The 27,039-nt window shown below is 38.7% G+C and overlaps 1 protein-coding gene across 1 annotated transcript in view; it reads left to right on the top strand.

Annotated features, from left to right (window-relative positions):
- Nucleotides 1-864: 864 nt before the first annotated feature.
- The window catches only part of ERO1A (endoplasmic reticulum oxidoreductase 1 alpha), a 46,519-nt gene continuing 20,344 nt past the window's right edge, over nucleotides 865-27,039 (top strand). Inside the window, exons 1-6 of the mRNA XM_059182106.1 lie at nucleotides 865-1,255; nucleotides 10,442-10,561; nucleotides 11,293-11,376; nucleotides 16,560-16,598; nucleotides 22,711-22,787; nucleotides 22,882-22,955. Coding sequence (XP_059038089.1) covers nucleotides 1,142-1,255; nucleotides 10,442-10,561; nucleotides 11,293-11,376; nucleotides 16,560-16,598; nucleotides 22,711-22,787; nucleotides 22,882-22,955 — 508 coding nt within the window. The 5' untranslated portion in view covers nucleotides 865-1,141. The remainder of the gene's footprint in view (nucleotides 1,256-10,441; nucleotides 10,562-11,292; nucleotides 11,377-16,559; nucleotides 16,599-22,710; nucleotides 22,788-22,881; nucleotides 22,956-27,039) is intronic.

The raw sequence follows: 27,039 nt of genomic DNA, 5'->3' as shown, positions 1-27,039 counted from the left end.
TAATTGGGGCATACCATATCCCAAGCTACTTAATTAAATGACAGTTCTTTAAAAAATGGCATACCAAAAAAAAAAAAAAAAGATAATTTGAAATATTTGAAATGTTAATGTGGAAGATGTTGGGAAGCTTTCCAGTTTCATCTTGAAAATTTCTCCTGGAAAAAAAAAAAAAAAAAAGCTTTTAGAATAGACCCATGGCTCGGAATCAAAGGACCGGTTGCCTTTTCCTCACGTCATCTCCCTCGAGTTGGGAGATGAAATGCGAGGGTAGTTTCCACCTGTGCTGCCGGATACAATTGTAGCCACTCTCTCGCTACATTTGACTATGAAATATGGCTAGTTTGCATAAAATGCACACCAGATTAGACTTAAAAACAACATGTAAGATATTTAATGAATCATTTACTATTGAGTAAATTTTGAAATGTTCCACATATATTGGGCTAAATAAAATAAATTATTAAAATTAATTTCACCTGTTTCTTATTGCTCTTTCGATGTAACTACTAGAAACTGTAAGTTACCTTTGCAGCCCTGGTCTTCATGACCACTCATGTCCCTTTCAGCTTTAAGACTGCCAGGGACACTGTGGACGCGCAATTGATACGGTTTGCTTTCCACGCTTTGAGATACCGAAGGATTGGCCGGGAGTGCGCGGGGTGGGGTAGGGCGGGGCCCTGTGGGGAGACCCAGACCCCTTCGGTCTCGCTCTTGCTCTCACAGCGGGAAAGACCCCGACTCCAACGCGGGGGTTGGGGCGGCCGCCCGCAAGCGAGGCACCAGGCGCCGGGTGTCGGGGGGCCGGGGCCGGGGCCGGGGCCGGGGCCGGGCGCTGCGGGCCGGGCGCTGCGAGCCGGGCGGGGCCGCACCGGGAAGCTGGTTGGTGCGTCAGCCTCACGCGCGTGGAAGGAAGCCGACCCGAGGCCCTGGGCGGCCCGCTGCGGGCGCCTAGGCACGTCCGCAGGCTCTGCCGGGAGGTGGCTGCCGCTGAGAGGCGGGAGAGTCGAGGGCGGGCCTGGGAGGCGGCCCGGAGGTGGGGCGCTACCGGGGGCCGGCCCGCTCGGGCTTCATCTGCGGACGCGCGGCCTGCGCCCCAGTGCTGGGACCGCGAGGCGCCGGGCGGCGATCGGCCAGAGCGGCTATGGGGTGCCGCTGGGCTTTCCTGATCGGCCTCCTGGGGGCCATGTGGCTGCTCGGCTCGGGTCACGGTGGGCAGCAGGCCCCTGAGACGGCGGCGCAGAGGTGCTTCTGCCAGGTGAGGGCTGTGCGCGGCCGTGCGGCCGCTCCCGTGCTTCCCGCCTCTCCCCTGCGCTCCGTCCCGGGCAGCCCGGCAGGTGAGGGGCTAGGAGGACCCCTTGAGTTTCCACCCTTCCGGACGAGTCCCCTCTTGCGGGGCTGAGTCCTCTGCAGCTCGCCTGGCTTGGTGTGGACCGGTGTCCCAACGCAGCCGCCCTTCGGATCCGGTGTTGGGTGAGAGGTGTGGGTGCACGCTGTTGTGTTTTTACCGAGTTGGTTTACGCATCTTTGTTGGTCTTCCCTTCCCGGGAAGGGCGTGGACACTGTGCACGCATACTCACTATTTGTTATTTTAGCTGAAACCTGGGTCTTCCTAACTTCTAACTTGACCTGGAACTGTGTACGTTGTGCCTATGTTGGGTGCCTTCGCTCTGCTTCCTGGGCAGGACACGCTTTTGTAGGGTGGCTACTCTCAGATCGCGTTGTCAGGCGGGAGAAGGACTTGGTGTGGCTTTTCTGTGTCTAAGCCTCACTGCCTTGTGTCTTTGGGGCTGCGGCTTGCCCTGTGGCCCCTCGCACTGTGTGTCCTTTCTTTTTCCTAAATGTGATGAGATTTTCTTAACGTGACGCCCATTTGGCTGGTCTGAACTGGGAGAATGAGCCTTACTCCTCAGTGCACAAATTTAATTACATGCTTATTATGATCATTTTCCCTTTTTAGTAAGAGATGTGGGTTCCTTGAGAAAAATTTTCAAAGAAATTTAGAGGTTTTTTGGATCTACAGTATTCTGTGTTTTAATATCATTACTCTTAAATTCACGTTTTGGTTGGCATATGTTGATAAAAATTACATTTTATAGAAAATCGAGGGTAGGCATCCACATTTTTCCTTTTAAGTGGATTGTACTATTATCAGAAATGACATTTTATGTGTGTAAGTGCAATGCTACTATTTCACAGAGTAAAGAAACAACCTTAAATCTTATGGAAGGAAAAAATAAATAAATCAGTATTATGGGGAGAAGAACTGTCTTTTTCACTGCTTTATATTCTTGCATTTTGTCAATTTGTGGAGTGATTTGGGAGTTGAGGTGTTATCCCAGCATGAGTAGGACAAGTTAAAAGGAAATTGCTCCTTTACTACTAAGACTGAAAAGCTCCTTTACTTTCAGGGGTTGGAAACTACACACAATCAAGTACTTAAAAGGAAGAAGGGTAATTTTTCTTCATATTACAAATACAACATAACACAAAGTGTCAACTTTTACAAATAAGTAATATTAAGGTAAAATATTTTAAAATAAGTTAGTGTTGGGGCGCCTGGGTGGCGCAGTTGGTTAAACGACTGCCCTTGGCTCAGGTCATGATCCCGGAATTTTTCTTAAAAGTGCTTTTTAGGGGACCTGAGTGGCTCAGTTGGTTAAGCAACTTCTTTTGGCTCAGGTCATGATCCCGAAGTTCTGGGATCGAGTCCCACATCGGGCTCCCAGCTCCATGGGGAGTCTGCTTCTCCCTCTGACCTCCATTCTCATGATCTCTCTTACTCTCTCTTTCTCAAATAAATAAATAAAGTCTTTAAAAAATAAAATAAAATAAGTTAGTGTTGAAACAAGATGTGCAATATAACATTTTCAACTACATTTTAGATTTTTAGATAATGAAATAATAGTACATGTTGATTTAGATAATAATCTATAATTTAGATATATTTGAAATAATAGTACATGTTCATTTAGATAATGAAATAATAGTACATGCTTTTCAACTTTCACTACCCCCCCCATAACCTTTTTAGATATCTGATTAAAATTGGGGAATTTTTAATTTTTTAATATTTTTTCTTCTAATTAGTATTTAAGCTCCCCCACCCTTACAATATTTTCAAGATATGAATATTCCCCCAACACAGACATCCATTAGATCCCTTTCGTTTTGTTTTAGAACAAGAGTGGCTGTTTATCTTTTCAGAATCAACTTTTACCAAATAATAAATTGAGGGTCACATGGTAAAAAAGTTTCTTTTTTTTTTTTTTTAAAGATTTTATTTATTTGAGAGCATGAGAAGGGAGAAAGTCAGAGGGAGAAGCAGACTCTCCGTGGAGTTGGGAGCCCGATGTGGGACTTGATCCCAGGACTCCAGGATCATGACCTGAGACAAAGGAAGTTGCTTAACCAACTGAGCCACCCAGGTCCCCTAAAAAACACTTTTAAGAAAAATATAAAATGGTCTATTTAATCAGTTTAAGAACAGATACCATCAGTTTTGATTCAATAGGTTGAAACAAAAATACATTTTAGTTCTGTTATGGTTAGTAACAGAAGAGATGAGGGTAAGGAGGAGAAGGGACAAATGAAGAATAGACATGAAGAGAAAATTGGAGACAAGCATATAGATATAGACATGTACAGAAACGAGAGAGACACACATAAAAGAATGGTGGAAGAAAAGATTAGAGGAGATGAATGGTGGAAATTATTCATTCAATAAACATTTATAAACACTGTGTACAATGACCTGAGTGTTTGGAATACAGAAATAACTATGGTGTGATCCTTGCCCTTAAGAACTTAGAATTTAATGAATAAAGTCCTTTAGAGCTTGGGTAGAGGCAGAGGCAGAGATCCTAAGCACTTTATTTTAAAGATTTTATTTATTTTTTGGACAGAGTAAGAGCACAAGGAGGGGGAGTGCCAGAGGGAAAGGGAGAAGCAGGCTCCCTGCAATTTGGGGGTCCACCCCAGGACCCCGGGATGCCCAGATCTTAAACATCTTAAAAAAGCAAGTTAGTAGGAACACCTGGTTGGCTCAGGCAGTAGGGGATGATACTCTTGATCTTGGGGATGTAAGTTCGAACCCTATGTTGGGTGCAGAGATTACTTAAAAAAGAAAATCTTTTTAAAAAGTTAGTAAATAATGCTAGACACTAAATTAAAGACTAACTTTTGACTTAACGTTTAGAACAAAAAGTTAAAATCTCTTACTCTCTTTGCAATACCAAATTAGCAGCAAAGTTCTGTGGAGTCTGCTTTGTTAATAGTCCTCTCCCTTCCTACTGCCAATCTCTCTCTTATCGGCTTGTGCCTTGAATTACCACATCATCACCCCTCGTCACATGGGTGCTTGGTAATAGGGGTTCAGTTAACAGAATACCACTTTAAATGGAGCCAAAGTAGCATGTAGTTATTTGGCCTTACAAAGTGATTGAAGTAAAATGTACAAAGCTCTACAAATAAACAGATTAAATTCAGTAAGCATTTTATTGAGGCCAGTTGTGAATAAGTTTTGAGAAATCAAGAAATAAACTAAAATTTTTATTTTATTTTTTTAAAAGATTTTATTTATTTTATTTGACAGAGAGAGAGATCACAAGTAGGCAGAGAGGCAGGCAGAAACAGAGCGGGAAGCAGGCTCCCCGCTGAGCAGAGGTCCCAGGACACTGAGATCATGACCTGAGCCGAAGCCAGCAGCTTAATCCACTGAGCCACTCAGGCGCCCCCAAAATTTTATTTTTTTAAAAGATTTTATTTATTTATTTGGTAGACAGAGATCACAGGTAGGCAGAGAGGCACACAGAGAGAGGAAGGGAAGCAGGCTCCCTGCTAAGCAGAGAACCTGATGCGATGCGGGGCTCAATCCCATGACCCTGGGTTCATGATCTGAGCCAAAGGCAGAGGCTTTAACCCACTGAACCACCCAGGTGCCCCTAAACAAAAAATTTTAAAATTTAGTTTATTTCTTGATACTCCAGGGTACTGAGCCTGGTACATAGTTGGTACTCAGCGAATATTAGGGAAGTTACAAAACAGGATGTGAGCACTGTGCTAGCAGGAGTAGATTCTTTCAGTTACTCTGCTTAGCGAGCCATTTGCATGTTTTTCTGGAATTGATCTTTCAGATGGGTTGATGGCTCCAAATCAATCTTTAAAGTTAGTCAATTACTGCATATGTCTGTTGACATCAGGTCTTAGTAAAACCATTTCCACTGTATGTTGTCAATTATTTCGGTAACGATGCTTCAGTGTTAGTTGCTGCAAATAAGTGATAAATTGCCTGGGACTTACAAGTCTTCCTTAAATATAGTGCCCCATTTTTTAAATCATTCTACTTAAAAATTTTTAAAAATGTACACTTGGTGTGTAGGTCAGTGTGGTTTGTATAAAGAACCCTATGATCATGACCTTCCCTTTCTTTCAACCACAAAAATAATTGTACTTTTTTGTTGTAATAGTATGGGCTTGAAGTAAATGGAGACTCTTCAGACTTTCTTGTTTTCTTTTCTGTTTTTTGTTTTGCTTTTGACAGGGTTTCAAATTTCCTTTTCCCCATTATGTACCATTAGAGAGAAGGAATGTAACAGAACTTTAGTTCCAGTTCTTGGAATCCCAGGATGCATTTTATAGAAATAACCCCAGGAGAAATATTGAAGCCTAGATATGCAGGCAGTATGGACAGGTTTTTCATTTAAATTCATTAGAAACAAGTCTGTAAACTCCCATGTAGTCAGAATGTTTTATTAATCTTAATATGGCTAGTGCTGATAACACTCAGATCCACTTACTTCAGTGCAGTAAATATCAGGCTAATGAAAGGAAAGTAGGTCAGATAATTCAAAATGTCTATTTTAAAATCAATCATTTTTGTTTGGAGTGCATTGTAGATGCACTCTTCATACATGTATTTTGGCAGATTTACCTGTCCAGTGGCTTGTTTAGATCTCTTTTATTTATTTAATATTTTATTTATTTATTTGAGAGAGAGAGCGAGAGCGAGCACAAGTGAGAAGGAGGGGAAAGGGCAGGAGGGGAAGAAGAGGGAGAGAGAGAATCTCAAGCAGATTCCTCACTAAGCGCAGAGCCTAACTTAAGGCTCAATCCCAAGCCTGTGAGATAATGACCTGAGCTGAAATCAAGAATCAGGCATTTAACCAACAGAGCCACCCAGGCTCTGAGCCACCCGCCCTGTTCAGGTCAATTTAAAAAACAGTTTTTATTTGTTAGAGTGGCTGGGCCATGGAAGAGATACTCCATAATATGTTGCCTGGTAGGTGGAAATATTCCTGGGATTAAAACTTAGTCAGAGGACTCTTTGAAACAGGTTATCCTGCAGAGATGTCCACTGACTGTGAGTACTTACTCTTTGAACAAAGAATGTGGAGGAAAGCACGTTTCACATTGGTTGCTACACTTTGGGTCACAACAACAATTTAAAGTTCTAAAGACTAAGGCTTCAAGGCAGAAATAGCTTGTAGCTTTCCATGTTCTTAGAATGGTGCCAACTACTGAGTATAGAATGTTTGGTGTTTCCGTGCTTTCATTAACAGAGGTGTCTCAGTCAACTGTTCCAATAAATAGTTTTCATGTTCTTTTTGATGGTCACAAACCACTATAAAATTAAATACAACTAAAAGTTTCTGCAAAAAAAAAAAAAAAAAAGAACACTTTGAACACTTAAAAAAAAAAAAACGATTTATTTGACAGAGAGAGAGAACTTGCAAATGTGCAGGCAGGGGAGGGGCAGAGAGAGAGGGAGAGTGAGAATCTTCAAGCAGACTCCCAGCTGAGTGCAGAGCCTGATGTGGAGCTTGATCTCAGGACCCTGAGATCATGACCTGAACTGAAATCAAGAGTTGGGTGCTTAACCAACTGAGCCACCCAGGTGTCCCCACTTTGAACACTTTTGAAAGGTATTTCATATTTCATACAAGTATGAAGAATATATTTTCACAGTGCTTTGGAAAAAAATGATAGTCTGTGGTAGGACTAGAAGTTGTTTGCTCATAAGGAGACTATTTAGAAAGTGTTTTTTGTTTTTCCTTTCATTGTAAATTAAATAGTGAACAAAGAAAATAGAGAACAAGCAGGCCCGTGTTATTTTCTTTTCGCTTGCCTTTTGTATTTGGTATTTGGTCCAAACCAGTCAGTCTGTGGAGAAACTGTTTGAGACTACCTCCAACTGTTGACTATCCAGTTCTATGTTCCATTGGGGCTACAGATGTAAAATTTTGGGAAAATTTTAGCTGCAAACTGGGCCCTTTTTTTTTTTCTTATTAAAAAAAAATGTAGGGGTGCCTGGGTCGCTTAGTTGGTTAGGTGTCTGACTCTTGATTTCAGCTTTTGTCATGATCTCAGGGTCGTAGGATCAAGCCCCACATCAGGCTCTGCACCAGGCTTAGAGCCTGCTTAAGATTCTCTCTCCCTTTGTGCCACCCCTCTGCCCCCCGCCAGCCCACCACCCTGGACTCATGGGTTAGAATGCATGCGTGTTCTCTCTCTCTCTCTTTCAAAAAAAAAAAATTGTGGGTTGCTTTGGGGAATAGTAACATCCCTTTCCCTAGAAGGATTTAGGCAGCAGTAGGGTGATAATACTAACACTTACTGGCCATTTATTTTGTAATTTCATCTTGATATTAACTCTTACAGAAGGGAACTATTAGTATTGCCATTTTGTGTTGAGAGAGCAAACTGAGGCTTAGAGAGGTTAAAAAAAAAAAAACTTGGGTAAGATCAGTAACTAATAAGTAACAGAGATGGGATTCAACCCCAAGAAGGCCTGACCCCTTGGCCTTCGTGCTATCCATTGTCACACACTGCCTCCTTCAGAGTGTGTAGGAGGGCATTGCTGTGTGCTTGGGAGGTTGCCGTCAAAGGCCCTCAAACGCTTTTCAGCTCTTTAGAGGCTAGGACTTTAAACTGGGTGATGTTATGTCAGGTCTACCCTAGTCCTTATATCTGCCATACCTCAGCAAGGGCTTTCTACTTGTGACCTGTTAATCTGGTTCCCTACTCAAAGCTGATTGCCACCTGAGGCCTAGAGCAGCAAATCTCACATTTTAGCATGCATCAGTCACTTTTTCTGTGTGTGTGGCAGGGAGCTGGGGAGGGGGCATTAAACACATTTAGGTTCCTATGGTAGGGTCAGGTCAGAATTCCCTTGGAGTTTAGGAGATAGTGTGGCCATTATTTAAGTAGCCTTTGCACATCCCAGAGCTGCATCAATGTCAGGTCATCCTTGTTCCAAGTCAGCACCCAACTTCGGGTCTTAGTTTAGGTACTAGGACATTGCTTTGTTTCCAAGATTCTGTTCACTGGATTTCTTCCTTTGTCTTTCCCAGATACTCTATTCTGGTAACATGCCTGGTTCTCTAGTTTGTAGAACTGGGCCTGGCATCACACCTGCTGGACTTCTTTGAAGGGATTGGGTTTTGCCTGTTGGGAGGCTTCTCTGAACAGTCACATGGCTTGAATTTCTGAGTATCTTCCTGTCTCTCTTTTGCTGGGGCCTCTCCATCTATGGAAACTTCCCCACCCTTGCTCTACCTCCTTAGCTGCCCTGCTACCTTTTGTAGTAGTTGGAAATGCCTCCTACTCAATTTCTAAGGTAAAGGCCAGAGGATTTTTAAATCTACCATTGTCCTGTCTTCCCTCTTTGAGGTCTCCGGGCTATAAGCCATTTCTGCTCTGAATGCATCTTGCATTCCTTTATGGTTTGGGGCTTCTTCTAGCTTCCTTTGTGGTTAAGGTATAGATTGATAAGATGTTGCTTGCAGTAGGTTATTTACCTCTGCGCTTGCCTTCCTTGTTCTGAGTGCATTCCTGCCACTCAGGCTTATGTGGTCTGGAGCACTGAATACCATAGGTAGCACTGAGCTACCTACCGTAGGTGACATGATAGTACATAGTCCTAATTAGATTGTGGGGCCGGTGTTCAGTGAATGAGAGTGAGAGTGGACAATATTCACCAAAACATTCATTCATACATCCACTCCACAGATAAATATTGAGCATCCTCTGTATGCTTTCTAGAAGTACAGTGCTAAGGACTGGGAATACAAAACATGATTTTGCTTTCAAGGAGTTTAAACTCTATGGGGAGGAAGTGAAATATGTAAGTCCAATATAGCGAGGTAATTTGTATATAGTGAGTATGTGAAGTGTCCTGGATACACATAGGAGGGGCAGATAAGCCAGTAGGGATTGAGTGGGACCCTGAGGGTAGCTTGAACTTGAATTTCAAAGATAGATTTTTACCTTAAAAATGAATTACTTAAGGGGCACCTCGGTGGCTCTATTGTTTAAGTGTCTGCCTTCAGCTCAGGTCATGATCTTAGGGTACTGGGATGGAGTCCCACATTGGGCTCTCTGCTCAGTGGGGAGTCTGCTTTTCCCTCTCCCTCTGTGTTCTCTCTCTAAAATAAATAAATAAATAAACAAATAAACAAATAAATAAATAAAATCTTTTTTTTTTTTTTTTTTTTGGGTAAAGATTTTATTTATTTATTTGTCAGAGAGAGTGAGCACAGGCAGACAGAGAGGCAGGCAGAGGCAGAAGGAGAAGCAGGCTCCCCGCTAAGCAAGGAGCCCGACGGGGGACTCGATCCCAGGACGCTGGGATCATGACCCAAGCCGAAGGCAATCGCTTAACCAACTGAGCCACCCAGGCGTCCCAAATAAAATCTTTAATAAAGAAAAAGTGGACACATTTAAAAGAACTGAATTAGGGGGAAAAATAAGTTTCAGACCCTTTCTCTTGTTCGTGTGTGTGTGTGTGTGTGTGTGTTTGTGCTTGTTTCTTTTTGTGACCTAATGTCTCTACTTGGCATGTGTCACTTTGACCTTTGCAGTCTTACTACCTGTTATTTCTTTATGTAATAATTTATATCTAAGGGGGAAAACAGTAGCTATTTTATGTCCTTAGAAGTTTTGCTTTTAATGCTTGAAAGAAAGAGGTGTGAAAAGTCAAATCATCTAGGTTAGAAGCACTTTTGTTTTGTTACTACCCCAAATTAGGAATTGAAGATTATATACTCAGAGAATTTTTAGCAGGAAACAAGGACAAATTTGCATATGAAATGAAAGTAGTTATTGCAGTAACAAAATATGTAGATGAGATTTCTAGTACCCAAATTAGTCCAAAACAAGTCCAAAACAAATGAGACTAGGTAAATTGGTATAAAATCTTAGCTCTCAGATATTGCTGTCATCCTCTGATGTGTTATCTGTCATCACCCAAATGTCATCACTCAGGTAAAAATCTGCATTATTGTTTTGTAAGAGCAATAGCATCATTAAATTACTGTCATACCCCATCTCTGACAATTAGGAGGAGGAGGGATGATAAGAGTTGTCTGAATCACAGCCTGTGAGGAAAAAGAACCCTGTTATACTTAAAGTATTTTTATGTATTATTTCATTTTCTTTGTAACAGGTTAGTGGTTACTTGGATGATTGTACCTGTGATGTTGAAACCATCGATAAATTTAATAACTACAGGCTTTTCCCGAGACTACAAAAACTTCTTGAAAGTGACTACTTTAGATATTACAAGGTATTTTTATTTTTATTTTTTTTGTACAAGAATACTTAGAGTTTAAATATATAGCTGTATTTTCTTAGGAATTTCTGAACTTCAAAATTGTGGCCATTATTTAAAATTCAGTTCACAAGAGTGAACAATGTGGTTCTGAAACCATCCATTGGATACTTTTAATTTCAACAACTCAGTTTTGCACTCTGGAGTTAGAAACTTGTTGGTTAAATTGAAGTCAGAACAGAAACTATTACACTGTTACCAAAATTGCTAATTCGTACTTTTCTAAAATACTCTATTGACTCCACTTAATTAAAATCATTAGATTTTTTTTTGAGAAGCATGACTTTATTCTGACCTGTATTATTTTAACTAGTCACTTGAGATATCTACAGAAAGAGTTTAGAAAATCTGATCATTGGAGTATGTAGTCCTCATCTGAGTTCACAAAGGCCTGGTACTTGCTTAAAAAACAGTACCATTTGAGTGGTGATGGTATGAGCTACTTTGGCTCCTAGTCACCGTCTGTTCAGGGTTTGTGTAGTAGTGGTCTATCTTTCTAATCAAATCTACCAATTTGCTTACCCAAGTTACACATTGATATAATCGCTGGAACTTGGCAACGGGGACCTAGAAGAAAAAGAAAAACTGAAGCTAATAGCGTGACCAGGTTCTAGCATCTTAATTCAATGCTTGTCAATAATAATATCACGGTTCTTATTTTTATAACCTTTTCTGTTATCCTATAGGTAAACCTGAAGAGGCCATGTCCTTTCTGGAATGATATCAACCAGTGTGGGCGAAGAGACTGTGCTGTCAAGCCTTGTCAGTCGGTAAGAACCATACATATATTTTAAAACCTGTTACATCGTTTGTCAAATAATTGCAATTTTTAAAAAGGGCGCAATGCAACTAAAATAACATTTCAGTCCTTAGGTTAAAAATAATGTTGTTTAATATTTATAGATTAGAAACCTAAACTTGGGTGCCTGGGTGGCTCAGTCGATTAAGCATCAAAACTCTTGGTTTTTGCTCAGTCATGATCTCAGGATCCTGGGATCAGCCCTGTGTCAGGCTCCATGCTCAGCAGGGGATCTACTGGAGATTTTCTCTCTACTTCTACCTTAACTCCCTCCCCCATCAAATAAATAAATCAGTCTTAAAAAAGAAAAAACAAAAACCAAGGGGCATCTGGGTGGCTCAGTGGGTTAAGCATCTGCCTTTGGCTCAGGTCATGATCCCGGGATCCTAGGATTGAGTCTCATATTGGGCTTCCTTGCTCAGCAGGGAGCCTGCTTCTCTCTCTCCCTCTGTCTGCTGCTCCCCCTGCATATGCTTTGCTCTCTCTCTAATAAATAAAATCTTGAAAAACAAAAAACCCCACAAAACCCAAAACCTAAACTTACTAATGATAAAACCTATTTTGAATTATTTTGCTTTCATAATAATAGAATTAAATTTTGTGATAAATATAATCCTTTGATTTACTAGTGAGATTAGTAGTTCTTTTGGCTTGATGTTTGTTTTTCTTACATCTTACCCAAAGTTGTGTTTATAGTATAATGAAATTGAAGTATAAACAATATCCCTTTTTTCATGGGTGTATTGTTTCCTTTGGATGGGGAGGGGTTGGACAGAACACCTGGTTTTGCTTAAGAATTCTCAGAGCAGGGAGGCCTGAGTGGCTCAGTTGATTGGGTGTCTGCCTTTGGCTTGGATCATGATCTGGGGTCCTGGGATCGAGTCCCATATTGGGCTCCTTGCTCAGCAGGGAACCTGCTTCTCCTTCTACCTATCTCTTCTCCTTCTGTCCACTGCTCCTCCTGATTGTGCTCTCTTTCTCTCTCTGACAAATAAATAGAAAAATAAATAAATAAAAAGAATTCTCAGAACATTAAAATTTAAAGCATTTTACTCTGAAAACAGAATTTTACACTTTCAACAAAGCCTTTTTTCCCTTTAAAGCATATATTTCTATTTTTCTTCTTTATTATGATAAAATATGCATAACAGAAAATTTACCATTTTAACCATTTTTAAGTGTACAGTTTATTGGCATTAAGTACAGTCACGTTCATTAAGTTCATTAAGTACAGTCACCATCCAGTTAGAGAACTTCTTCCTGATCACAAACTGAAACCACACGTTGATTAAACAGTAACTCCCTATTCCACCCTCTCTCTTACCCTTGGCAACCACTATTCTGCTTTCTGTCTCTATGAATTTGATTATTCTGGGTACCTCGTATAAGGGGGATTATTACAAAATTTGTCCTTTTGTGTCTGGCCTGTTTCACTTAACATGATTTCAACGTTTATCCATAGGAACATATATTTGAATTTTATTTCATTTTAAGGCTGAGGAATATTGCATTGTATGTGTATCTGCTTTTCATTTATCCATTCTCCCATTGCTTGGGTTTTGGGTTATTCCCATCTTTTGGCCATTGTGCATAATGCTGCTCTGGATATGGGTGCAGAAGTATATGCTTGCGTCCCTAATTTCCGTTCTTTGGGGTATACACCTAGAATTAGAATTACTGTATCATATGGTAGTTCTCGCTTTAATTTTGAGGGGGAACATCATACTGTCTTCACAGTAGTTGCATCATTTTACATTCCCACCAGCAGTGTACAATGTTTCCAAATTCTCTGTATCCTCACCAACACTCACTCTTTTCTGTTTTCTGGATAATAGCCATCCTAAGGGGTATGAAGTGGTGCTATAATTTTGAGTGGTTTATTTTATTTTTTAATATTCTGTTGCTGTATTTCTTTTTTTTATTTAATTTTTTCATTAACATAAAATGTATTATTTGCCCCAGGGGTACAGGTCTGTGAATTGTCAGGCTCACTATTGAGTGGTTTATTTTTATAAGTGTAAATATTGCTATATAGACCTATCTAGCGTATGGAATTAAAGAAAATATAAAAATTTTATTTATGGGCATTTTGTCATTAGATACCTGAGAATCAGGTGTTTAGTTATACTCATCTTTACAGACAAACTTTTTGAAAATTCAAGAATTAGCTTGTGAAACAACCTCTATTATGAAAATATCATTAAAGTGATGTCATCAGTTTAAATGTTTCATTTTATTTCCTGAGTTCTGGCATTTATATTTAGTAATCAGAAACATTAGCTGGGGAAATTCAAGTTTACCAATAACTTATGTATGACATATTAAATAGATGAAAATAAGAGTGGCTGGGTAGCTCAGACACTGAGCATCTGTCTTTGGCTCAGGTCATGATCCCAGAGTCTGGGGATCGAGCCCTGCATCAGGTTCCCTGTTTATCAGGGAGCCTGCTTCTCCCTCTCTAACTCTCCTGATTTGTGTTCCCTCTCTTACTGTGTCTCTCTCTGTCAAGTGAATGAATAAAATCTTAAAAAAAAATGCTGAAAATATGGTACATACTTAATAAAGGCATTTAATTGCACTTATGCATTAAATGGGCCATTATTAACATTGGTCAAAACAGTGGGGGGCTCCTGGGTGGCTCAGTGGGTTGAAGCCTCCGCCTTTGGCTAGGGTCATGATCTCAGGGTCCTAGGATCGAGCCCCGCATTGGGCTCTGCTTGGCAGGGAGCCTGCTTCCTCCTTCTCTCTGCCTGCTTCTCTGCCTACTTGTGATCTCTGTCTGTCAAATAAATAAATAAAATCTTAAAAAAACAAACAAACAGGCAAGTGGTTTTACAGGTATTGAAAATTTGGATCTCATCTTTTTTAAAAAAAATGTTTCTTTTCTTTTAAGATTTTATTTATTTGAGAGAGAGAGAGCAAGCAAGAGAGAGAGAAAGAGAGAGAGAGAGTGTGCACAAGCAGGGAATAAGGGAAGAGGGAGAAGGAGAAGCAGATTCTCTGCTGAGCTGAGCAGGGAGCACGATGCAGGGCTTGATCCCAGAACCCTGAGATCATGACCAGAGCCGTAGGCAGATGCTTAACTGAGTGAGTTACCCAGGCGCCCCTCATCTTTTTTTTTTTTTAAGCAATTAAAAAAAATTTTTTTTTTCGGGGCTTGAATTCGTGACCCTGAAATCAAGACCTGAGCTGAGCTGAGTCATATGTGCTTAACTGACTGAGAAATTCAGGCATCCCTAAACGTTTTCTTTCAAGTAATCTCTACACCCAATGTGGGGCTTGAACTTGCAACCTGGAATCTCTCTATAAACTGACAGTCCAATTATTTATTACCTTTACAATGGGTCAAAGCAACCTTCTTTCCCCTCCATTCTTAAATGACCAATGTGAAAATGAGTAACAAAATCTAGTGTTAGTCTGTGAATAAGAAATGAGCACTCTGCTGGTTAAATCTTTTTGGAGATCAGTTCAGCAAATGTATCAACAAAATAAAAAAGGTACATGTCTTTTGGTATAGCAATTTCACCAAGATTTTGACTTACTAAAATAATTGGACAGATGTTCAAAGATGACCATAAAGCAGTAATAAATATTGTAAAGGTATCAATTCTGTTAAAATTAGTTTATGAATTTGGCAAGATATGAAAAAATTAGAGACCATCTAAATATCTGGTCTTAAGAAAAGAATTGTACGTTGAGCTAGTTCAAAATCTGGAAAGTTACATAATAAAGTGATTGTCTCTGTGTGGGTCCTTCCCTTTTGGCAGGTATAGTCTATTTCAGAAATATACTTAGCACTGGAATAGGGCCCTGCGGTTTCAGAGTACATGCATCATTATGTCTATTCACAGCATTACTTTGAGGATAGACAGGTCCCATAGTTGGTAAGTGGCCAACATGTGACTAAAGACCAGTGCCAATCTCCTCTGAAAAGAACTAGGGCTTCTTAAAAAATACTTGATTCTAAGATTGGAACAAGAAATATACATGGTGGGCCACCTGGGTGGCTCAGTCGGGGAAGCATCTTCATTCAGGTCAGATCATGATCCCAGGTCTGGGATCGAGCCCCACTTCTGGCTCCCTGCTCAATGGGGAATCTGCTTCTCCCTTTGCCCCTCCCTGCAACTCATGCTATCTCTCAAATAAATAAATAAATAAATAAAATCTTAAAAAAAAAAAAAAAATATATATATATATATATATATATATATATATATATATATATATATATATATGGTGAGCCTGGAGTATCTTGTCATAACAGAAAAAAAAGGGTGTTGCTAAAGATTACTAGGGTCATATCAATAGGGATTCAGATGTCAAGTCAGCACTTTGTAGGGCCCCTGGTTGCCAGTGTGGGACAATTTGAGCGTCAAAAGGAATGGCTGTTTTTACATTTCCATGCTGTTATGTAATAAAATACATGACCAGCAGCCTATACGATAATTTGTTGGGTTTTTGTGTACTTTCAAAAAGTGATATAAAGGGGGGGGCACCTGGGTGGCTCAGTGGGTTAAGCCTCTGCCTTTGGTTCAGGTCATGATCTCCAGGGTCCTGGGATTGACCCCACATCCGGCTCTAAGGGAGCCTCCTTATCCCCCAACCCACCTGCCTCTCTGCCTACTTGATATCTGTCTGCCAAAAAAAAAAAAAAAAAAAAAGAGGTGATATAAAGGGACACCTGGGTAGCTCAGTTAGTTGTTAAGCATCTGCTTTTAGTTCGGGTCATGATCCCAGAGTCCTGGGATTGAGCCCCACATTGGGCTCCTTGCTTGGCAGGAAGCCTGCTTCTCCCTCTTCCTCTGCCTGCTGCTCTGCCTACTTGTGCTCTCTCTCTCTGTTAAATAAATAAATAAAATCTTAAAAAAAGGAGAGTGACATAAAAACTGCTTAACTATTCTCAGTTTAAAAATAATCTCAAAAAATAAAAAATAAAAATAATCTCATAAAGGTTCCTGATTGACTCATTTGGAAGAGCATGTGACTCTTGATCTTGCGATCATGAGTTCGAGCACCATGACGGGGGTAGAGATTACTTAAATAAATAAAATAAACTTTAAAAAAATAAAAATAATCTCATAAAGTATAGAAACTTAAATTTTTTTCAGAAGGTAGAATAAATTTCTGATAAAAGCATTTTTTTTTCTTTTTCAGGATGAAGTTCCTGATGGAATTAAATCTGCAAGCTATAAGGTATGTATAGGTACTTACTAATTAAAGAAAAAAACCCATCATCCAGCTTCAGCAATTATTAGTCTGTGGTCAATTTTGTTTCGTCTGTACCTTGTGCTCCACTTTCCCAATTATTTTAAAGTCATTCTCAGATAAGTCTTTATGGATATTTATTTTCTACTTAGAATTATAATTTACTGTGATTTCATTTTACTGTTCAGATCATTCTTTTTTTTTTTTTTTTTTTTTTAAAGATTATTTATTTATTTATTTGACAGAGAGATTACATGTAGGCAGAGAGGCAGGCAGAGAGAGAGAGGAGGAAGCAGGCTCCCCGCTGAGCAGAGAACCCGATGTGGGACTCGATCCCAGGACTCCGGGATCATGACCTGAGCCGAAGGCAGCGGCTTAAACCACTGAGCCACCCAGGCACCCTGTTCAGATCATTCTAATTTGGCCACTGGGAGCTGTTTCAGTTGTTCCTGTGTCCCTTTGATCTACTCTCATCATTGTGGTTTTTCTCTTTCTTCAATACTTTCTTAGTTTCTGGCACTACTGGTATATTTCTGTCTCTTCAGTCTCTTTTAATCCATTTCCATTCCCTTTTCTTTTTTCTTCTTTGCAAACTTATATGTTGAGGAAATGAATCCTTATCCTATAGAATTTTCCACATTCTGGGTGCCTGGGTGGCTCAGTTGTTAAATGTCTGCCTTCAGCTCAGGTCATGATCCCAGGGTTCTGGGATCGAGCCCAACATCAGGCTCCTGCTCAGCCGGGAGCCTGCTCCTCCGTCTCCGTCTGCTGTTCCCCCTGCTTATGTTCTCTCGCTCTGTCAAATAAATAAATAAAATCTTAAAAAAAAAAAAAAGAATTTTTCACATTGTGTTTTAGTTGATTGTATCCCTGTTACATCATTCAACACATTATTTTTTATAAACTGACAGTTATGTGTTACAGCTTTTCAGATTCATTTCCTGATATGTATTGTAAGTTGCTGTATACTTCCTATTACATCATATCAGAAGACATGTCATGTCTGGTTTTCTTTTTTTCTTATAAGATTGATCATTAGGTTCATTATACATCTGATATAAAGTTCCCTACTAGCTTTTTCTGTGAAAGTTGTAGCAGCTTTGATGATTATTACGTAGTTGCATTCTTTCATTAGGGTTTTGAAAATGCTGATACCCTAATTATATCGTTCTTTCTATACTTATTATCTGTTATTATTCTATAAAGATCTTTTCTTGTCAACTATTTGGATGCCCTGAAATACAGTTTATACAGGACAGACAGGATCAATGCTTCATTCTTTTCCTCTCTTTACTAGTTTTCAGAATAATTATGAGTCTGGTCCCCTAACACCTCTGAAGATGCACAATAAAGTTTTTATTTTTAGGTGTTATTTTGAACTTAGGAATTTTGACATATTTTATGTGTTAGATTCTGTTGTACTCATTTCTTATGATTCCTTTTGATGTTTGAGTTGTTCTGTCTTTGGCTCCTAGGAGCTCCTTCAAGTTAGTGACGATGGCCTTTTAAGATGATCCCAGTAATGGATTCTACCATTAACATTTTGTAAACTTACATTATCTCATATGTATATGTCTATCTTTCTAGTTATCCATTAAAAAATGTTATTTTCTGGATATATTTCAAAGTAGATTGCAAGCATCAGTACGCATAGCCCTAAATGTATCATCAACTAGATACACACACACACACACACACACATACAACTAGAAGTATATCATTAACCAGAGTCCAATATTTGCTTCTACGTATTTTTTATAAAGTTAACACACAGTGAGACGCACAACTTAGCTGTGCCTGTGCTAAATGCAGGTACCTGTGTAATCTATGCTTCGATTACAATAGGGAACATTACTATTACCCTAGAAAGTCGCTTGATACCCTGTCCCAATTTCTACTTTTTCTCCCAGGGGCAACCACTGTTCACTTTTTCCACCATAGATTCTAAAGTAATTTTGCTCCTTTTTGATTCCGTATTTTGTTGTTCACGTACAAAGAGTAAAGTCATAGCTATAAATGTGTTGGCTCCAGTAGCAGAACTTTGAGCATAGTTAAATGATGCCAACATCATAAAAACTTTCGAAAGTTTATACTGTTGAGGGAAAACATCTAATGCCAGTATAAATTCATTTTAAGCTAAAAACTGAGGACAAAATAATTTGTTTTGTGGTAATAATATACAAATTCTGATAAAAACAATTCTGACTAAATAAATCTGTGGAGCAGAAATGAATTTGTAGTTGATTAAGATATGCACATAATTCAGGGGCACCTGGCTGGCTCAGTCAATAAGATTTTATTTATTTATTTAACAGACAGAGATCACAAGTAGGCAGAGAGGCAGGCAGAGAGAGAGCAGGGAAGCAGGCTCCCTGCCAAGTAGAGAGCCCAGTGTGGGGCTCGATCCCAGGACCCTGACATCATGACCTGAGCCGAAGGCAGAGGCTTAACCCACTGAGCCACCCAAGCGCCCCTAGAACATATGACTCTTGATCTCAGGGTTGTGAGTTCAAGCCCCACATTGGGTGTAGAGATGACCTAAAAATAAAATCTTAAAAAATAAGATACATGCATAATTCATAATTGCATCCAAATATGCTGTGATATTTTACCAATTAAGATAGAAGTTGTAATTGTCAAAACACACAGGTTTTTGTATTTATATATACACTTAATGACCATAAAATTTTTGAGGTAAAGCTAATACAGAAGAAAATATTACTTTGGCATGGACAGGGGTACTTTCTTTGCTGTCCATCATCAATCAGATTTTATAAATGTTTGAGCCTTTGGGAGCCTGGGTGGCTCAGTGGGTTGAGCCTCTGCCTTCAGCTTGGGTCATGATCTCAGGGTCCTGGGATCGAGCCCCACATCAGGCTCTCTGCTCTGCAGGGAGCCTGTTTCCCCCACTCTCTCTCCGCCTGCCTCTCTGCCTACTTGTGATCTCTGTCTTTCAAATAAACAAACAAACAAATAAATAAATAAATAAAATCTTTAAAAAACAATAAAAAATAAAAAATAAATGTTTGAGCCTTTGAAGACTATTTTGTAAAACAACCCAAGAGTCCTTCAGTGGTATTAACCAGTTTTTAATAAACGAGATCTCTAAATGTTGGTAGCTGTATGTTTAAAATCAGTGGACAATTATTCAAAGTATCAATGAATGGAATGCTTAAAGGAAAAATTCTTAGCTTTTGAAGGTTTAGCAAATTGCAGTTATTATAACAAAGCTTGTAAACAAAAACAACAAAATTTATTTCTATAAAAGCTAGGGAGGGATTAAACATACTAATGTGGGGAAAGGTCAGATGGTGCTCTAAGGTTTAATTCTGAAATTTTATAATTGTGCTTTGGAGTATCTCCTCTTGTGGGAAGAGTCTCTTCATGATGAAACTCTTGTGTTTTTTTTTTTTTTAATTTTATTTATTTATTTGACAGAGATCACAAGTAGACAGAGAGGCAGGCAGGCAGAGAGAGAGAGGAGGAAGCAGGCTCCCTGCTGAGCAGAGAGCCCAGTGCGGGCTCAATCCAGGACCCTGAGATCATGACCCGAGCCGAAGGCAGAGGCTTTAACCCACTGAGCCACCCAGGTGCCCCGAAACTTTTGTTTTTAATTGGATACGTTTATATTCTCATCTAAAATGAAATGAAATAAGAAGGATTACAATTTTGTAGCATCTACATTTGGCAAAATATTTAAAATAATAAAAAATTATTTGATGGGTTTTGTCTTAAAATATTTAGTGAAGAAACATTCTTTGAAGGCAAAAAAATAGACCTTGTGGAAATAATTTGGTTTAAAATATTTTCACATATTTACCTGTTAGAATATTTTTCTCAATTAAAAAGTATAAATGCAGGGAAGAGTTAATTGAAGGTAGTGATGATTTCAAATTGACTAGGCATAAAAATTAACTTTGAAGGAGATTATGGGCAGTATTATGAAAAATTAAAAATGATAAATTGAAAAAAATTTTTCTTCAGAAAAATGCCAATGATAAAAAATTAAGATATTGACTTAACAAAGTCAATTAAAGTTTTAAATAGAAACAAAGAATAAAAAAAGAACCTGAAGAATGTTTTGTTTAACTTATGTTTTAATATTCAGATAATTATAATGATAAGGTTTTAAAAATTTTTTGTTTTAATGTACATAGGTATATCATTTTTTGAACAAATTCTGTTCATTTTTTGATATGTATTTTTGACTTTTTAGTTTAAGCTAATTGTTTATAGAAAAGTTGCAAGATTAGTATAAAGACACTGTGTGTACTCTACAGATTCACTAATTTTTAATATTTTGCCTCATTTTTCTATATACATATTCCATATGTATATATACATATTCTTATTTTGTATATACATATTCTTATTTTCATTTTTTTTTTTTAAAGATTTTATTTATTTATTTGACAGAGAGAAATCACAAGTAGTCGGAGAGGCAGGCAGAGAGAGAGAGAGGGAAGCAGGCTCCCTGCTGAGCAGAGAGCCGGATTCGGGACTCGATCCCAGGACCCTGAGATCATGACCTGAGCCGAAGGCAGCGGCTTAACCCACTGAGCCACCCAGGCGCCCCATATTCTTATTTTCAGACCTCTTGAGAGTAGGTTGAATGTATCATATCCCTTTAATAGTTAATTATGTAGAAAGAATTTTAGTTTGTTTTTTTTTTTTAAAGATTTTATTTATTTATTTGACAGAGATCACAAGGAGGCAGAGAGACAGGCAGAGAGAGAGGAGGAAGCAGGCTCCCTGCAGAGAAGAGAGGCTGATGTGGGGCTCGATCCCAGGACCCTGGGACCTGAGGCGAAGACAGATGCTTTAAACCACTGAGCCACCCAGGCGCCCTGAGAATTTTAGTTTTGAAAATAGTGTTGGAAATGAGCTGTCTTACAGGTCAACCATTGTAATGAAACAAAGCTGTTATTCAGTAAATAAGTATTTCAAAACAGTGTATCATTTCGGTTATCTTAGTGTTCCCTTTTATCCTCAGAAGTGTCATAGGCTAGACAGTCATTATTAGTATGGTCAGTCTAACAAAAAGGACACTCAGTAAATATTTGTTGAGTGATTGAGTCTGTGCCTTTTGTTTCCAGTGTTACCTTTCAGCTCTGTGGTGGTGATGGTCAGTGTGTGTGAAATCATATGATCTACATTCACTTCCTCTGTGCCAAATACCTGCCTATCAGAATAATGTGTGTGTGTGTATGTGTGAGGCTTAGATGTTGAGAAGAAATGTGGTTGTTTATTTTTTAAACCATTTTATTTATTTATTTGACAGAGTGAGAGAGATATCACAAGTAGGCAGAGAGGCAGGCAGAGGAAGAAGGAGAAGCAGGCTCCCTGCCAAGAGAGAGCCAGATGCGGGGCTCAATCCCAGGAACCTGAGACCACAACCTGAGCAGAAAGCAGAGTCTTAACCCACTGAGCCACCCAGGTGCCCTAAAGAATATATTTTAAGCACCTAAAGATGTCAGAATACTTTTTGTAAGACTTGGTGTGCCCCAGGGCATTTTTAGAATGATGGCATTTGGAGACGAGATTGACCTAGACACACATCTTCTGGTCCAACTACTTATCTATGGAAGAGAAAACTGATGCTTACAATTAGGCCATTGAAAAAGTGGGACACCAGGGTGCCTGGATGGCTCAGTCAGTTAAGTGTCAGACTCTTGATCTCTGCTCAGGCCTTGATCTCAGGATCATGAGTTCAGAGCCTGTGTTGGGCTCCACACTGGGCATGGAGCCTACTTTAAGGAAAAAAGAAAAAAAAAAAGTGGGACATTACCTCATGATCCCTTGCCTAATGTTCCTAAAACCTTAGAGATTTTCTTAGCGAACAGCTTGGTAATGGCTTATCAGAACTACATTCTCTGTTTTGTGACCATATAGTAAATGTGTTCACCGACAAAAACAAGGGGCAAAGCCTTTTATGTTTGTTTGTTTGTTTTTTAAGCTTCAGGGTAGATGTGAGGGCTTAATTTTTTTTTAAGTTTTGAAGCCAAGGAAATTGTGCTAGGTATGAAGGAACTTCAGATAATTTTGATATTCTTTTAAAATGCAATAAGTGGACATCTGTTTATTCTCCTTTTCCTTTTAGTATTCTGAGGTAGCCAATAACCTCATTGAAGAATGTGAACAAGCTGAACGACTTGGAGCGGTGGATGAATCTCTGAGGTTTGATTTTTTTCTTTTTTTTGGAAGTTTTTTTTTTCTCGTGAAATGGTAACTTTAAGAAAAGGGTAACAGTACCTGTTTTCTTTATTTGAAGTGAGGAAACACAGAAGGCTGTTCTTCAGTGGACCAAGCATGATGATTCCTCAGACAACTTCTGTGAAGCTGATGGTATAACAGTTTTCATAGTGTGCATTTTGTTTAAAATTGGGTTTAATTTTAAATTTGTTGTTTAAAATAGCTTTTAGAACTCAGTTTGTTAAGTTAGGCAGTTCGTCAAAAAGCTAAAGACAATTACCGTATGACCTAACAATCAGCTCCTAAATATGTACCAAATAAAAAAACTGAAGACAGGATAACACATACTTGTATCCCCATATTTGTGGCAGCATTTTTCACAATGGCCAGAAGGTAGAAATGACCCAAATATCCATCAACAAATGAATAGAAAAGCAGAGTATAATAAATACACACAATGGAATATTATTTAGCCATAAACAAAGTTTTGATATGTGCTGCAATATGGATAAACCTTGAAAATACTATGCTAAATGAAATAAGCCAGACACAAAAGAGCAGATATTGTGTGATTCCATTTACATAAAATATCTAGAATAAGTAAGGTGATAGAGACAGAGTAACCAGAGGTTAGGAGAAGGGGAGAATGGGGCATTATTGTTTAATGGTTAGAGTTTCTGTTTGAGGTCCTAGAAAAGTTTGGAAACAGCTAGTGGTGACAGTTGCACAATGTTGTAAATATAATTAATGTCACTGGATTCTACTTGTAAACATGGTTAATATGGTAAGTTTTACGTTACATACATTTTACTGCAGTTAAAGAAAAACAAACTGCCAGTTTCTGGAAAAAATTTACCTCCTGAGTGTGTGTGTGTGTATATATATATATATATATATATATATATATATATATATATGATTTTGTAATATACTCAGGCATTTTGCAAAATAGATTGAGATTGCAAAACTTTGCTTCTGTTGTACTGGCCTTGGGTTATTACATATTTTCCTTAATGATGGTGTGTGTTACTTTTGGAAAAGAGAAGAATGAACCATGAGTTACATCTGAGACAATGGGAAGCTGAGCCAGAGTTCTGGGACTGTTCAAATCCAGGAGCCCTAGGATGCATTAGAACCCTTTAATCAGATTTATGGATTCTCCTATTCTTCCTTTTTCCAAGTTGAATTGTTAGCGTTTTAGTTGGCTAAACAAATCAAATCCACCTGAGTTTTGGTATCCTTCATGGCTCTTTTGAAGCAGATTAATGATCTTAAAAAAATTAGCAAAAAGAATGATACAGATAATTTTAATTACAAGTGAGAGACAGTTCCTGCAATTCTCCAAAAAGAGGAAGACAGAGAGAAAGTACTTATTTTTAACTTTGTGGTTTCATTTTGGGAAAAAAAAGAGAAACACATGTTTTCCTTAACATAGCAGGATTATGCCTTGGCAAATAATACTTATAATCCTCTATTCCTAATTCCAAAATCTGAAAACTCTGAAAAAATGAATATTTCCCCCCTGAGTTTAGCACAGACTCATTTAGTATGAATATTCACACGTTTCACTACAGGACTATTTTTGTTTTTGTTTATAAGTTGCTGCCCCAGTCCCTCCTGGGATAATTATTCAGTATATGTTGCATACACTCTAATACCTTTCTAAAATCTGAAAAGTTCTGAATTCCCAAAACATAGGCCCCAGTGATGTTGGCTAGGGAGTTTTGGACTTACACCAAGTTTTAGACTAGCGAAGAAGGGGGATAAAATGCACCAAGAGGTGCCTGGGTGGCTCAGTCCTTAAGCATCTGCCTTTGGCTGAGGTCATGACCCCAGGGTCCTAGGATTGAGCCCGGCATCCTGCTCCCTGGGTAGTAGGAAGCCTGCTTCTCCCTCTCCCACTCTCCTTGCTTGTGTTCCCTCTCTCACTCTCTCTCTCTGTGTCTGTTAAATAAATAAAATCTTTAAAAAAGAAATGCTCTCCCAGCCCTTTAACTTTACAGTCTCTTTTCCACAAGGATTCTTTGGCCTGAATATTACTATGAGATAAAATTAAACTCTTAACATGCAGCACATTTTTTTTTAAGGCCTGCAGTGTTAGAGAAAGAACAGTAATACTTTAACTTCATTTACCAAAGTGTACTTTTGAGACTACCTGCTTAGATTTGTGCAGCAAGGACTGAGAATCTGTTCCATGAATCACTTGTCCATTCATATTTGTTTCTTCTGTTAAGGTGAATATTTAAAAAGAGGATAGCTTTATAAGGAAGATATAATGTATGTAAATGGTAGGTAGAAAACAGAAGATATTTTGTGAGTTTTAATTAGAAATTTGAGCTTTTGTCATCTGGCGAAATACGACTGTAGTAACAATTTTTAAAAACTTTTTATTTATTTACTTAGAGCAAGTGAGAGAGAGAGCACGAGTGGTGAGAAGGAGCAGAGGGAAAGGGAGAAGCAGACTCCTCATTGAGCATGAGCAGGGAGCCTGATGTGAGGCTCCATCCCAGTCTGGAATCATGACCGGAGCCAAAGGCAGCTGCTTGACTGACTGAGCCAGCCAGGTGCCCCAGTAACAATTATTTTTTATTAAAAAGTTGATTCAAGATGAAGTATTTGTTATAAGTAAAATTATGAGTCAACTAATACTTATATCTAATTAGGCAGAATATTAAAAATTTAATTATTTCTTGGTAACTTGTTTTCTGTCTTAAAATACTAGGTGCTGAGCATTATTTATATGTTTTAAAAGTGAGGGCTATTTTTTATGAATTTATTATAATTTGCTATATTGTGGCGATACTTGAGTTGAGTTGAACAGAAATATCTGTTCCTGAACCAGAGGATCCCATACAAGTTGTTCTACTTTTTTTTTGTTTTATTTTTTTGTTCTTGTTTTTGTTTTTTTTTTTTTAAGTAATCTCTATACCCAACTTGGGGCTTAAATTAACAACCTGAAGATCAAAAGTCACATGCTTTACTGACTGAACTAGCCAAGTGCCCCTGTTTTTAAGTTTTGTTTCTACTTTCTCTAGTTACTTTAATTGCCACTTCCGCATGGACTCTCAGTTATTTCTAGATGCTATCACTGTGCTACTTCTAGAAGCCAAATTTCCCCTAATTTATGTCTCTAGTGTATTGTCAATTGGGATAAAAATAACCATGCTTAGCTTTATTTTTGTTTTGTCAGTGTGTTAATAAGAAGTAGGTACTTTTGAGAGCCTAATGGACTTTCTTAAAAGCACCTGTGTGCTCAGATTTTTGTCATCTGCTTTAGTTGATTTGAGGCCATTTTTGCCTACTTCATTTTTTTAATAAAGATTTTATTTATTTATTTGACAGAGAGTGATCACAAGTAGGCAGAGAGGCAGGCACAGAGAGAGCGGGGAAGCAGGCTCCCTGCCGATTAGAGAGCCTGATGCGGGGCTCGATCCCAGAACCCTGAGATCATGACCTGAGCTGAAGGCAGAGGCTTAACCCACTGAGCCACCTGGGTGCCCCACCCACTTCATTTTTGTTGGTTCATGTTGTTAAGCTTTACAAATGAGTAAGATATTACTATATATTAAATAATTTCCCGAAGCAACTGGAAAACAAGGGGACATTTTTTTTGTTTCAAAGATAAAATACATTATACAAATTTATAGGACATATGAGTAACCAACATCTCAACCAATTTTTGTATGGTTTTCATTGGTATCTGTAATGGACTTTTCTAGAATACTTATTATTTCATTTTATTAGACAGCCTTTGTACTTAAGAGTTTTGTTGATTATAAAATGTAAGATATGTCATAATACCACTAGCTAATATGTATTGAACTCTTACCATGGTTCCAAGCACTCTACACATATAAATTTACTTAAGTCTCATGGTAACGCTGAGTATTAGTTCCACTTTATAAATGATGGCACCAGTGCATTGAGAACATATGTAATTTGCCCCAGGTTCCACATGGAATAAGACGTAGGGCCTGGATTCTCACCCAGGCAGTCTGCTTCCAGAGCCCCATGTGCTGGTCTGTTGAACATTTAGGTTGCTTCATATTTTCCCTTCTATAAATAATGCCGATGCAAGTATATTCCTGCTTATAACTTTTTGCATGTTTAGGATTGTACCTTTGGGACAGCTTTGTGGTGGATCTAGACGGTGGTCTTGTAAGAAGGAAGTTTTTGGTAATAAACAGTGTGTCGTAGTAATACATCTTCATCTTCCCCGGTTGCTGATGAACTGCTT

This window comes from Mustela lutreola, chromosome 7 (assembly GCF_030435805.1).
Source record: "Mustela lutreola isolate mMusLut2 chromosome 7, mMusLut2.pri, whole genome shotgun sequence".
NCBI lineage: Eukaryota > Metazoa > Chordata > Mammalia > Carnivora > Mustelidae > Mustela > Mustela lutreola.
The sequence above is the reverse complement of the archived record's forward strand: the minus strand, read 5'-3'. Positions and strand labels throughout refer to the sequence as shown.